This window comes from Scleropages formosus, chromosome 9 (assembly GCF_900964775.1).
Source record: "Scleropages formosus chromosome 9, fSclFor1.1, whole genome shotgun sequence".
NCBI lineage: Eukaryota > Metazoa > Chordata > Actinopteri > Osteoglossiformes > Osteoglossidae > Scleropages > Scleropages formosus.
Window position 1 is genome coordinate 6,249,007 of NC_041814.1, and position 15,170 is coordinate 6,264,176.

At 39.6% G+C, this 15,170-nt stretch overlaps 1 protein-coding gene across 1 annotated transcript; it reads left to right on the top strand.

The window, feature by feature from the left end:
• Nucleotides 1–1,694: 1,694 nt before the first annotated feature.
• Nucleotides 1,695–10,726, top strand: comp (cartilage oligomeric matrix protein). Its single transcript, XM_018745821.1, has 19 exons — nt 1,695–1,894; nt 3,291–3,364; nt 3,504–3,555; nt 3,860–4,011; nt 4,601–4,738; nt 5,122–5,199; nt 5,325–5,477; nt 6,706–6,810; nt 6,892–6,999; nt 7,160–7,319; nt 7,422–7,540; nt 7,633–7,685; nt 7,773–7,966; nt 8,110–8,288; nt 8,449–8,497; nt 8,863–9,059; nt 9,286–9,458; nt 9,617–9,756; nt 10,519–10,726. The coding sequence occupies exons 1-19, from the start codon at nt 1,825–1,827 to the stop codon at nt 10,575–10,577; spliced, it is 2,253 nt and encodes a 750-aa protein (XP_018601337.1). The 5' UTR covers nt 1,695–1,824; the 3' UTR covers nt 10,578–10,726.
• The last annotated feature ends 4,444 nt before the right edge of the window (nt 10,727–15,170 follow it).

Genomic DNA, 15,170 nt, shown 5'->3' on the forward strand with positions numbered 1-15,170 from the left:
TGGGTTCTGTTCTCTGGTGGGTCTGTGGTTCGAGTCCTACTTGGGGTGCCTTGTGCTGGACTGGTATCCCGTCCGGGGTGTGTCCCCTCCCCCTCCGGCCTTGCGCCTTGTATTGCCGGATTAGGCCCCGGTTTGCCGAGACCCCGCTCGGGACCAGCAGTTTCAAACACTGTGTGTAAACACTAATGTTTCTGCAATGTACTGGCAGCCAGTCTAATGTCTACCCTGTCTAGTGTTTTGTGTCCTTTGCTTCCAGGATTGGCTCTGGGCTGCCGTGATCCTTAGGACTTAGCAGTTATCAATAATGAATGAGTAAACACAAGTATTGACCTTTCAACAAATATGCAAACAAGAAGACTCTGTGCACACAAAAAGATGGAAAAAGTATGTGACTTTTTCACTGTTTTAGGATTTCAAAAATAGCAAATGTGTGCAGAAGAATAGCTGCATAGTTATCTAGTTAAATAATTTAATTTCCCCTGCTAAAGTCTGGTAAAAGGAAAGTACATTTAAAGAGCTCAGGTTTGCTTATTTTTCCAGTAAAAGTTTAGCAATGCTCTTTTACGGTAAGAGAGGAAGGAAGACAGGAGGTATGAGAAACGTAACGGAACACATGAAGGCCAGTTGAGATGTACCGTACTGAATCTCATGAGTGCAGGAACAGGAATGTTAGCAACATCTGCAGAGTTCATCATCCGCAAATAAGACCAGCTTTCAGTCCCACTGCTGCAAATGGACTCGGCGTTCCATGCATTTCTTTCAATAAGTCGGACAGAATGTGTGAAGCATTTCATGTTATAGACAATGTTATTCCTTTTAGGTTACTTTTGGTATGGAGTCTAAGTTTATAGGTATGAATAAGACAACTAATAATTAATTAAATTAAATCTGAACACACACACACACACACACACATTTTCAGAGCCGCTTGTCCCATACGGGGTCACGGGGGAACCGGAGCCTACCCGGCAACACAGGGCGTAAGGCCGGAGGGGGAGGGGACACACCCAGGACGGGACGCCAGTCCGTCGCAAGGTACCCCAAGCGGGACTCGAACCCCAGACCCACCGGACAGCAGGAATGTGGTCCAACCCACTGCGCCACCGCACCCCCTATCTAAATCTGAACAATTTCTGCCCAAACTGACACAAAAGATCAGATCTTTCTTGTATTTCAGATATTTCTTACCCTGACCTGAATGTGTGAAGCATTTCATATTATGGACAGTGTTGTTCCTTTTAGGTTACTTTTTTTATGGAGTCTAAGTTTATAGGTACAAATTAGACAATTAATAATTAATTAAATTAAATCTGAACAATTTTTGCCCAAACTGACACAAAAGATCAGATCTCCCCAAGAAACCAAGATTCTCTCTCTCAGTAATGAAAGAATTAAAGGATTCAAAGGTTATCTCTGACTGTAAAAGTTTAAACAATAATTAAATTGTATAAAGTATAACAATCTAGTATATTGCCTCAATATACTAGATTTTTATACTTTAGCAATTAGATTTTTAAAAATGAACAATTTTTGTTAAGTATTCTGAAATCCTCTGACTGTTGCAGAGTAGGTCCCACAGGGAAGGCATTTGTGATGTCAGTTGGTCGGAAAGGTATAAAGCCATAGAAAAAGCAATGAGTGGTTCACTAACCAAGGATCTTCGCAGATGCCATAAACCCCTTCCTGGAAAACTTCCAGCTGAGCAACACAAAACTTGGAAAGGCACAACTGGATGTTTGAATTCTTAGCTTCTGATATAGTATTAAATCGGACCTGCTGGCGCTGTCTTTCATTTTTACAATACAACAAGAAAGACATCAAAACATGGTGAAAAGTTTGTTGTTAATTTGTGCCTTGTTGTGGAACTCCCTGATCACATCGGGCCAAGGGAGAGGTATGTAGGTAAAGCTGCTGTTTTTCGTCTTTCTGTATTAGCATTTGAACCGAGCTGAATTTGATGTACAATATTGTTCTGTTATATTAGCCCACTGACAAAATTCATAAAAAATGAGTATCTGATAGGTATTGTCAACAATAAGCTATTTAAGTGGTTTACTCAAAAGGTTTTAATGACAGATAAGATTTGCAAAAATTAAATGGTAACATTATTTACACCAAAATAGAGACTATCATGACTGGCATCATGCAAAATTGTGTTACTGGATGGTAAATTAATCATTCTAATTTCTTGCATTAAATTTAAGTGCTGATTTGCAGTAATTCAGTATTTTAATCCTATTCCAAGAGAAAACTTGATCAAAAACATATTTTTCAACTTTCAGCTTTAAAATCTGAGAGAAATGAAAATTTGAAAGAAATGATACATCTTCATCCACTTTCTCTCAAATTTTAAAATTCAGTTTTGAGTGAAATTTGGTCATTTTCATGCTGCGATATAACATCAGTTGTTTCCAGGCTCCAAGCCCTAGATGAACATTCATAACCCTGTTAGTTTGGAACAAAGTAGTGATACTAATGGAAATACCACACTTCCTTGTTTCAGACCCTGGAGAGCTTTACTAGTTTACTGATGTCTTGGGTATCACTGTATGAACAAATAGAACTTTTTGGCACAAAACAAAGCCCTTTTACTTCAGCTGCCCCCTTCCCTGCATGCAATCTGTCAAGTTTTGGCCATAGATTCTTTGTGTTGTTATACCATTTGAATTCTCAGAATTTTATTTATTTTATTACCAAACATGGTACTTAAGTAAAGAAAAATAATATGACAGGACATCATAATTTACACTTCTGGATAAGTTTCTCAGGTTGTATATTTCTCAATATTTTCCTTTAACATAGTGTTTTCAATATCCATGGTGTTTACATAAAGTAGTATTGAAATATGTAGATAAAAACAGACAAAATGGATGCATTTAGATAAGTATTCCTTTGTCTGTTGTCCTACATCTTTCACCGTTATACTTCTGAGAAATTACTCATAGAACAGAGGAAAAGCAAACTTTGCTCGTATGGATAATGAATGAGCTGTTTTGACGGCTGTTTTATTGTAAAGGGGCTCAGTGCTCCTTTTCCCTTTGAAAAGTCTTTAGATTTATGTCTTCATGAGCTCTTTCCAAGGGCTTTTGGTCTTTCCATGCCATTTCGAATGATGTTCAGTTAAAAATTTGTACTTAAAATCCATCAGCTTTTTCTTAATGAACTGATTCATAGTACAGTTTTCGGTGTAGTCGTTAGTGCTTCCGTACCTGGAGGTTGTAGGTTTGAATCCCATCTTCTGTTTAAAAAAAAAAGCCTTTTACAGGAACCTATATATTCCTTGAAAACAGATGGTGAAATAATTAAGGAGATAAAGGGGACCAATCAGATACTAGATGAAATCAAGGAACTACTGAAGCAGCAGGTAAGTGCATTTTCGAGGACTTTGACATGCATTCATTCAAATATTTCTTACCCTGACTGACCATTATTGTACAATTAGAGTCATTAAATGTTTATGGTTCTATAATATGAAGCAATCAGTTTCTGTATACATCTCTTAGATTAAAGAGATTATTTTCCTGAAGAACACAATAATGGAATGTGAAGCATGTGGTAAGTGTGGTCCCACAAAACTTTTTTGATGTGCCATTAAACTTTGTGACTTTGTGTTCACCATTCAAAATGCATCACCATATATAACCCCTTTAAAAGATCTGCACATATCCTGGGAAAAAAATGTAATATTTATTCACTGCTTACTTGCATTAATTCTGCTGCAGGTGTCAACATTGTCTGTGTAGGACCTTGTCTGAAAGTCAAACTGATCAGAACCCATGAGCAGTGCCATCTTCTACTCAAACATGGTATTTAGGTAGTACAGTATATGGTCAGATACGTCAGTGCTATTGTCTTGCAGGCATGGGAAATGACAAGCCCACGCATCCTTCCTGTGTACCTAATCCATGCCACCCAGGGGTAATGTGTATGGAGACAGCTGGGGGCATTAAGTGTGGTCCCTGCCCTGAGGGGACAGAAGGAAATGGGATTCACTGCACAGATGTTGATGAGGTTTGCTTGTTATTGAATCTCCCAAAGCTTCCTCCTTGTCTGTTGTTGAATAAAGAAGCCAGAAACCAAGCCATGATTGATAAAGTTTTAGAATAAATACACACACACACACACACATTTTCAGAACCGCTTGTCCCAGACAGGGTCACGGGGAACCGGAGCCTACCCGGTAACACAGGGCGTAAGGCCAGAGGGGGAAGGGGACACACCCAGGACGGGACGCCAGTCCGCCGCAAGGCACCCCAAGCGGGATTCGAACCCCAGACCCACTGGAGAGCAGGACTGTGGTCCAACCCACTGCGCCACCGCACCCCCTAGAATAAATACAATAATAAATAATAAAACATCAGAATAAAAACATCTGAGACTCAGGTCCTTCTCCATACCCTGCACAGTGTATATAGAACAAACACAAGTGTTCTCTGTTTCAAATGATTTACTGATGCCATGTCTATGGCTACCTGAATGGAACCATCATGCAATAAACAATGAAAATGTCATCATGTCATAAAGCGTCATAAAGCATGCTATAAAACTTGCATTTACAGCATCTTTCTGTCATTCCCATGTGCGGCTGTGCCTCTGGCAGTGTCTCACAAAGCCGTGCCACACTGGGGTGCGCTGCATCAACACGTTCCCTGGGTTCCGCTGCGGCCCCTGCCCTGCTGGCTTTACTGGCCCTGTGGTGCAGGGAATTGGACTCTCCTATGCCAGAACCAATAAACAGGTACCAGGCTCTAAAATCCCACTCTATAAAAATAAATTTTATAATAATAGACTGGGACAGCTGATAGCGGAGTGTAGTGGATAGAGCTACTGCCTTTGGATCCAAAGGTTGCAGGTTTCATCTCCAGCTGTTGTACCCTTGAGCAAGGTACTTACCCTAAATTGCTCCAGTAAAATTACCTAGTTGTACAAATGGGTAAATAACTGTAAGCTTAACACTGTAAGTTGCCTTGGAGAAAAGCGTCAGCTAAATATAATAATACACATTTTCAATTTTTTTTTAATTTGGCTGACAACTTATAAATGTTACGTTTGTGCACATCAAGAGCACACCACAGAAGCATTTAGAGCGGTACAGTGATGTTCTGCCTGTCTTGTGTAAAGGTTTGTACAGATGTTAATGAATGTGAAGGACCTGCCAACGGAGGCTGTGTGGCTAATTCCATTTGCAGCAATACACAAGTAAGTATGTACAGGCCACTCATGCTGCCTACATACTCATTTCCTGAAATCAGTGATCATTCTCCAACCGAAATGTGCAGAACTCTTAGGTGCTGCTGGATAACTAGTTCACTCTTTGTTGGCAGGGCTCCTTCCACTGTGGCCCCTGCAAGCCAGGTTTTATCGGAGACCAGCAGCGTGGCTGCAAGGCTGAAAAAGCCTGTGGCACTGATCAGTTGAACCTGTGCCACACCAATGCAGAGTGCATTGTACACCGTGATGGAAGCATTGAGTGTGTGGTAAGACATCGCCATAGCTAGGGTTATGGTTAGGGCAACAGTTAGTGTTTAGCAATATTTGCAGCACCTATAGGGTTAGTGGGGTGGCATGGTGGTGCATCAGGTAGGGCTACTGCTTCACAGTGCCTGGGCTCTCCCGGTGGGCATTCAAATCCGATTCCATGTACCCCCCCATGTCTGTGTGGGCTTCCACCCGCAGTCCAAAGACATGCAGTTCATGTGAATTGGTGACTCTAAACTTCCCATAGTGTGTGTGTGCATGTGTGGTTGCCCTGTGATGGCCTGGTGTCCCGTCCAGGGTTTGTTTGGTTCAGTGATTCTGGGACAGTCTCCTGACCAGTGTGACACTGATCAGGACTAGTGGTTAATGAAAAGGGATTGTGTGGTTCAGGGTCAGACATCAGGACAGTGCAGCTGGGCTAAGGACTTGAACCATGAGTAGGACTTCAGTTTGGGTTAGGGTTTGGGAAGGGAATGCACTGAAAATTTGCAGTAAATATGGAATTAGGGTGAGACTTACTGTAACTATAAGGGTTAGACTGCAGGGCAGGGGTACAGAACTGGGGTTTCAGTTGCATTAAAAGTTGATGTTTGGGAATAGTTTTCACTCAAAATTTGGGCAGGAGATAGGTTAACGGTGTGCTATAGGCTACTGGTTATGGTCATACCTTAGGACTATGGAGTTAGACCAGGGCTTTGGTTAGGGTTGTCATTACAGTAATAGTATTTAATAGGGGCTTCAACTCAAAATTTGTCATAAATTGTGTTACGGTAAGGCAGAGGCTCAGTGTTAGGATCAGGGTCATTCTTACAGTCAGGTTTCAGGGTCTGCATTGAAAGAAGGGTATTATCTTTTGTTTTTTCAAATAAGTTGTTTATGTGGGGGGGGTGGGGCGGGCTTGGCCGGGTCATGCTCTCTGGCGGGTCTGGGGTTCGAGTCCTGATTGGAGTGCCCTGCGATAGACTGGATGTGTTCCCTCCCCATCCAGCCTTGCGCCCTGTGTTGCCAGGTTAGGCTCCGGTTCACCACGACCCCACTTGGGACAAGCAGTTTCAGACAGAGGGTGTGTGTGTGTGTGTGTGTGTGTGTGTGTGTGTTGTTTGTGTAATATTTAAAGTTGATATTTTTTCACTTTAAAGTATGAATGTACAATGTGTTGATCTTAAAAATATATTAAGAGGCCTCTCTGCTTTAAGATGTCTAATTACCATACTACTTTCTGCATAGTGTGGAGTGGGATGGGCTGGAAATGGATACTTATGTGGACTTGACATCGACATTGATGGTTTCCCTGATGAGAAATTGAACTGCCCTGAAACAAACTGTGCAAAGGTAAGTTAGTTCTATTTAGTGATGCTAAGAAGTGAAATCATTAATTTAAGTCAAAAGTTTTCAGGAAGCTATATCTTGCAGGATAACTGTCTAACTGTGCCCAACTCTGGCCAAGAAGATGCGGACAGGGATGGGATTGGAGATGCCTGCGATGAAGATGCTGATGGTGATGGGATAATAAACACTGAGGTCGGTACACACACATTTCCCCAACCAGTGATAAAAAATTAGTTTAACAAACTGGAAAATTCAAAACTCAACAAGAACAAAAACATGTTCAGCCCATTGTTCCTGAAAAGGCTTTCACTTGTGTAACAGAAAATGGTTTGGTTGAATTTAATTTTGGTAGGACAATTGCGTCTTAAAGCCCAACGTGAACCAAAGAAATGTGGACCAGGACGATTTCGGTGATGCCTGCGATAACTGCCGTTTGATCATTAACAATGATCAGAAAGACACCGATGCTGACAGCAAGGGAGATGCCTGTGATGATGACATTGATGGTGATGGTAGGCATGACAATATGACATGCATCCTGGATTGTGCATTATGGTCTTGTTATTAACTTCCAGTGATTATCCACCATATAAATATGTTGCTTATTTATTCAGGAATACCCAACAATGTGGATAATTGTGTGATGGTACCAAACAGAGACCAGAAAGACAGAGATGGAGATGGTGTTGGAGATGCTTGTGACAGTTGTCCCTATGTCCGCAATCCTGACCAGGTCAATTTCCATTTCGTTTTGCTTTATGTTTCATTTTGTTGAAAGTGTTGTAACCAACTGGAAATAGAAAGTACATTCTTGTTTCTATACAGCTGGATGTGGACAACGATTTGATTGGGGATCCATGTGACACTAATAAAGACAGGTATTACTTCCTATAGACACTACTGTGTTATTTGTGATTCTGCTGTTTAATTTTTTCTGGAGGTGTTATCTTCTCTGTTCTCCTCAGTGATGGAGATGGCCATCAGGATTCTCGGGATAACTGCCCAGCTGTTATTAATAGCTCACAACTTGATACAGACAGAGATGGTGTTGGAGATGAATGCGATGATGATGATGACAATGACGGTATCCCTGACCTATTCCCGCCTGGACCTGATAATTGCCGGCTAGTTCCCAATCCCCTGCAGGAAGACTCTGATGGTAATTGCGCTCATCTATCTTTCATGAATATCTGTCTATCAAGCTCTTAGTAGAGAATTGAGTTTGATAATTAACTTCTTGGATATTCTTTCATGTCTTCAGACTTCAAGTGCGATGTTGGTATTCTGTTGTCACCCTCACAGGAGATGGTATTGGTAATGTGTGCGAGAATGACTATGACAATGACACCTTCGTCGACATGATCGATGTTTGCCCAGAGAATGCAGAGGTCACCTTGACAGACTTCCGTGCTTTCCAGACTGTTGTGCTAGATCCTGAAGGGGATGCTCAGATTGACCCTAACTGGGTAGTGTTAAACCAGGTCAGCATTTCCAGACAAAGAACAGAAAACATATTAGATATCAATAAAATACAGACTAACAGTCATGATAAATGTGAATGACAATAATTGTTTATTTCTGAATTCAAATACTGCACTGTTGTTGTTTAAGGTGTCATGGCTTTGCTTTTACTTTATACAGGGAAGAGAGATTGTCCAAACAATGAACAGTGACCCTGGGTTGGCTGTTGGTGAGTCTTGTCATAAATGTAGAAGAACAAAGAACTTTTGCAAGATTCAAAACAACTTCCTAAAGAAGATTTCCATGAACCTGCACAGATAAAGGATAACAGTTTCAAGAATGCTAAGAGCTTTGGTTTAAGTACAACCCATAGAGATGCATCTCTGTTCAGCAGGTGATCTTCAGTGAGTCAGGCAGTGCAAAAAGGAGGGCTTGCAGTTTTCACTATGGCAAACTCATTCGCGGCATTTTGGCCCTGAAATATTACATTTAAGAACAGATATACGTGGTAACTACTCATAATGACAGGTTGTTCATAGATTACCGTATAGCCCATGTTCTGTTGTTTTCATGCTCTTCTTTCCTTCTTGCAAGGTTACACTGCCTTCAATGGGGTGGACTTTGAAGGGACATTCCATGTGAACACAGTGACAGATGATGACTATGCAGGCTTCATTTTTGGGTATCAGGACAGTTCCAGCTTCTACGTCGTGATGTGGAAGCAAGTGGAACAGATATACTGGCAAGCGAACCCTTTCCGAGCAGTAGCTGAGCCAGGAATCCAACTCAAGGTATCATCTCATTCAACACACACACACACACACACACACACACACACACACACACACACACACACACACATACACGCACAGTGCTACACAGAGGCTGGCTGTAGGCTCACATTTAGTTTCAAAGAAATGTCATCTTTTGGTTAAGAAATACGCTGTGTTTTTCATCAGCAATTCCTCACTATTCTATAAAGGGGGCATAATGGTTGCTGTGTTTATCATGGCTCAGGCGGTGAAGTCAAACACGGGGCCTGGGGAGAACCTGCGAAACTCACTGTGGCACACAGGTGACAGCAACGGTCAGGTGAGACTCTTGTGGAAGGACCCCAGAAATGTGGGCTGGAAGGACAAGACTTCCTATCGTTGGTTCCTGCAGCACAGGCCTCATGATGGCTATATAAGGTAGGAAAAAAACATAGTCAAGTGTCAGCTGCCTGTTTCTTACAATATGTACATTCTCCTGTGAGTCATCTAAGGCCAGGGAAACAAGAGAAAAGCTTACAAATTGAACTTTTGCCTTCAGGTTTTGATGAAGGTCTATGTTTACCTGATGTGCACAGGGTACGATTCTATGAGGGTCCTCAGATGGTAGCAGACTCGGGCATCATCATCGATACTACAATGAGAGGCGGCAGACTGGGAGTCTTCTGCTTCTCCCAGGAGAACATCATCTGGTCCAACCTGCGCTACCGGTGCAATGGTGAGCAGAACTGCTTCTCTGCCCATAGCAAGAACAGAAATCTATAAAACTAACATAGAGCTGCTACCTTTGGACCCAAAGGCAGGAGGTTTGAGTCTCACCTCCAGCTGCAATATCTTTGAGCAAGGTACTTACCCTAAATTGCTCCAGTAAAATTAACCAGCTGTATAAATGGGTAAATAACTGCAGGTAGCTTAACACTGTGAGTTGCTTTGGGGAAACGTGTGAGCTAAATTAATAAATTTAAGTGAGTACGAGTACTCATGAATACAAGCCCAATTACTTCACCTACGTTAAACACAACTGATTGCTTTTAAACTCTTTGGGCATATTCTTACCAATCTAAATATTCTGAAGCAACTTGTATTTTAAAGCTAGGATTAAAGTTTAAATACAGATGAATTCTGAAATTTTGATTGTATTGAAATATAAACTGAAAATGTCTCATAGGTTTCTTGCTAACAGGTTCTTGCTTAACGTGGAGGACTTGTTCAATGAAATATTATGCTTTTCCTCAATTTGATAATTTGTCAAATCCTGCAATCATCTGCTGTCACCTAGCAACAGGACAGGTATCTTTGTTGGAAGTGACACAAAGAGTGGATAGTCACATACTACACAAAAATAGTATAGCCTGTATGAGCCCGAAAGGGACTTTGTAATGGTTTTTTTTTTAACATCAAAGCAATGCAGTACTGGAGGATGTAGAGATTTTTTTAAGACTGTAATAATTGCATCCTGATGAGGAGTTCTCCTTTGCAGATACCACCCCAGAGGACTTTGACACTTACAGAATCCAGCAAATCCAGCTGCAGGCCTAACAAAAGGTTGGCACAAAAGGATTATGGGGATTTTGCTATTCACCTTGGGTGTGAAAAAAGGATTCTGTAAGTGGACAGTAATCATATTCTGTCTTCAGTGGGCCATTTATTTTGTTGTTTGTATTAATTTCCTCTAACTACACATTCTTTCTCCCTCAAAAGGTCATTCTTATGTCAATATTAAGCACATTAAGGTACAGTTCTGTATCTTCTATCCTTGTTATCCTTTGTATTTTGTAACCACATAGGATATAAAATATTGCTTATCTGCCATCCTCTATTATTTCCTTGCCACAAAAGAGTAATTTTAATATTGTGCTTTCCGATAAAAAATGACTGATGATTTCCTAGAAATTCAAAAATATGCAGTACTACCAAGGGGGTGCGGTGGCGCAGTGGGTTGGACCGCAGTCCTACTCTCCGGTGGGTCTGGGGTTCGAGTCCCGCTTGGGGTGCCTTGCGACAGACTGGCGTCCTGTCCTGGGTGTGTCCCCTCCCCCTCTGGCCTTACGCCCTGTGTTGCCGGGTAGGCTCCGGTTCCCCGTGACCCCATACGGGACAAGCGGTTCTGAAAATGTGTGTGTGTGTGTGTGTGCAGTACTACCAGGCTACATTAAAACACATTTAAAAAACCATTTAAAACATCACAGGTCCTTCACATTAACAGTAGAACGTTAACATTCGCAGTAGAAGCTATAGTTCACTGAAGCTGACTCCAAGGTGACAAAGCCTTCTATTTTCAGTTTTCATACACAGGAAAATACAGACACCCCTTGACTTATGCAAATAAACTGTTCTTCAACCCATTACGCAAGTCAAAAGTTATGTATGTCAGATTTCCCTTCCTTCCCCACCATTCAACATCATCACGTGCTCCTTTATACGTGCAGCATCCTTCACTATTGTATTTATAGTCGATAAGGCTAAACCTGGTTCCCGTACTACAGACGATAATCTCTGTCCACTTTTATACTTCATTATTATTTTCAATTTCATCTCCAAATGGATTGCTGTCTGCTTGCTAGACGGCTGTTGTTTTCATTACGTTTAGCAGACACTTTTCTCCAAAGCGACTTACATCGTATAGAAAATAACAGCGTGTTCATTACATTAGCAGAAAGAGGCACTTAGATGCAGATGCGTGATTCTTAAGTACAGTTAGTTACTTTCCACCATATGGATCAATGTACGTAACACGAGTTGCAGCGTAAAACTTCATCCAAAAATTTATGATTCCTTCCTAGTAATTTAAATATATATGCCTATATATATATATATATATATATATAATATATATATATATATATATACACACAGTATATAAAAACATATACGGTACATTGCAGGAGTAGCTGTGTGAAGGTTTATCCATTGTTTAGCAGGTATGATCTCAAAGTTATAGTAGTGCATAAACACATTAAGATCATGGGAGAAGTGAAACCAGATGAAGTGAGTTTTAAGGCCCTTTTCAAATCTAGACAGAGATTCATCAGTAAGTGAATCCTTAAAGCACACATTTACCATCAGGGTTTGTGAATAGTGAAACGGGTAAAAAAAATATGCAAAAAAAAAAAGCAATACACTAACAAGAGGAGATGTGTTCTCGACTCAAAACACGTGAGAACTGGGAAGATGCAGCTTCCTGCCTTGTCTGGCTACGCCGACTTGCACTTAACGTATTTCAGACGTTTTACGTAAAATAAAAACGCTGTCTGTAAATAATGTGTATGGCGGGAATTTTTAACTTAAATCTTGATTTACGTAAGTCAAATTTACAAAAGTAGAGGGGTGTCTGTATGTGGTAATACATCAGCTAGGATCTTGCCCTTAGATATGATGGATATTGTCTGCATTACTGTAATTCATTCCAAGTTATCATACTTGGTCATAAGAGGTTTTACCAAGAAAATTATGAAAAACAAATAAATTTCAGAGGAATGTTATTCTCATAAAGGGAATCACTGATACAATGCTGCAGTTAACTAAATGCAACACCGTTCACACGACAGAAGGTTTGACAAAAACGCTGATATTCTTCTTGGTTTGTCTGTCTTCTTTTTATTACATTTAATTTACAAATAGTAATGCAGAGATACAAAGACAAAAGCTTTCACACAAGTATTTAAAAAGTTGTATAATTTAAATGATACCTTTACATTGCTTCTCAGTTATTTGCACATAGACATACCCATAGCCAGTGACATTTTCCCAAAACTGACAATATACAAAAAACCGTATTATCCAAACTAGTAATTTCTTTGCAGTGGGCCAATTTCTGAATCCTACGTGGGACTAGTGAGCTATTTTTTCTACTCTAAATTTTTGCATATTTAACAAGAAATCTTTATTCATTCACTACAGATGTGAATAAGGGTTACGATCTGATGCTTTCTTAACACTGAGCTACACAACTCACATGTAACCATACAATATAGCTGCCATTCTATGAGAGAAACTGACCGTAGAGTTCTGTCCCCTTTAATTTTCATTCCATAGTCTTTTATAAATTTCCCTGTTGGGTTTTTCAAGTAAGAAGCTCAACTTGTTCTTTATGACACTTCAGAGCTTAATTTCTCAGAATTTTCAGACATCGTTTTCCATTAAATCAACTTGTCTGCATCCACATTTGATATCACTGATAGCTAATAAAATTAATACAATAATTTCAAATTCAGAACATGCCGGAAGCCTAGAGGAATTCAGGAAAATGACAAAGAGGCAAACAATTTACATGAATGGGCTTTCTCACGTCATTGCCACATTGAATCCTTCTTGGTGGCTTGCATAATAGCTTTTCAGATGGATTATCATACAGGAAATTAACAAATCACAACATATATTTAACGCAATTGATATAACCAAGTCATATAATGTAATCTGACATGTCTTATGCAGTATGGGAGCAAGGGAAAGTACACAGCAGACTACACTGAGTTCTACGTACAGAGTATGCGGTTTGTGTCAGTTGTGTAGTTTTGTCAGTGTCTTTCATATTTACACGAAACAAATCCAATAATACAACAAATGTCACACCCATGTATGCAGCTGCAAGGCAAGAATCAGTACCACCCAACAGCAAACCTTGAATCCTTGTCTTTAATGGTCAAGATTCCTCTTGAAAGTTGACACTACACAGCATGTTTTCTCAATTCACAATTAACAGCAACTCAAAAACACACCATTCATTGGGTCTGTACTGTGTTTTACTTTGGCATCTTTCAACAGTCCATTCATCTTTGTAACGTTAACAGCAAAACAACAACATTGAGCTATGATTACTAGCTTGATGACAATGTGAGGGCTGTAAGGTAGAGAAGCCTTCTAAAATTTCCATTCAAATAGCAAGCTCTACAATTCTAATGACAAGCTTTCTCGAGTCAAAGTGAACTCAGTCTTATCACGGGATTTAAGGTGTCATCTCATTCAGTCCACAAGAGTATCAAGAATGTTAAAATGACAAGAACTGAACAAACACTGGTGGACATTACACCACTGACCAATTTAAAACTCAGCCTTTCACAAAAAGGTCTGCACGGAACAAGGAACAATTGCAACATAAAGCTTGATTTTAAAAATATAAAATGATGCATTTGGTAAAGCTGGATGAAGCAGACAAAGGTACCATCTGAAAACTAAGTGGGAATTAAGTGAGAGTCCTGCTAAGAATATACATTCTGTTTCCCTGACAGACTGGTTATAAGACTGCCTTTGGACAACGTAGAATAAAATGCACACAAAATGGACGACAAAGCTAAGTGACAATTTATTTCTGTCCATTTTAAATAAAATTAACAGTGGAAAGTGTTCTTTCCTATCCATAATAAAATAGCACTGTTTGATCACTCTTCCTTTTTTTTTTTTTTCCAAACACAATTTACTCTGATAACCTACTGGTGTCCATGACACAGCACATCAAACCCATATTTTAAATTTCCTCATAACAAATGACGTGAATAATCCTTTTCAATACTTAAGCACTTTACTTTGACTGTACTACTGATACCCATCCTGTTTTAAATGGTTTGCTAACAATTTTAACCTATGTTTGAAATCACAGACATCTGGTTCTGACACTACTGAAAGCTAACAGTCTGAAGATAAAGCTAACAAGTGTAAAAAGAATTCAACTCAAGTAGAGCTAACAATTAAAATATGAATTATTCACTTGTAATTGACTTGAATAACCAAATTAATTGTATTAATACATAGCTATCCATTAAAATGTTATGTTATAATTATCAATTAAAGATGATTACTTTGTACTGTTAACAGCAAACATGCAACCATTTTTTTGTGTTGTTTACATGGATTATCTTCTCATCCTATTGATTTAATCATTAAGATTCTCTTTCAGACATTTCAATAAATAATAGTAATAAATGGCAATAATAAAATTAATGTATACAACCAAATTTGTTTTGGAGAGATAAAATTAAAAAAAAAAAAAATCAGAGAAGCACACTACTTCAACTAAGAATTGTATCCTATAGCTGTTTCATAACAGATCACAAGAACACAATAAGCTTAATAAAGCTAAAGTACCTGGTTCATTGGAATAAGTGATATATAATTTAGGGTCCAAGAGTATTACCG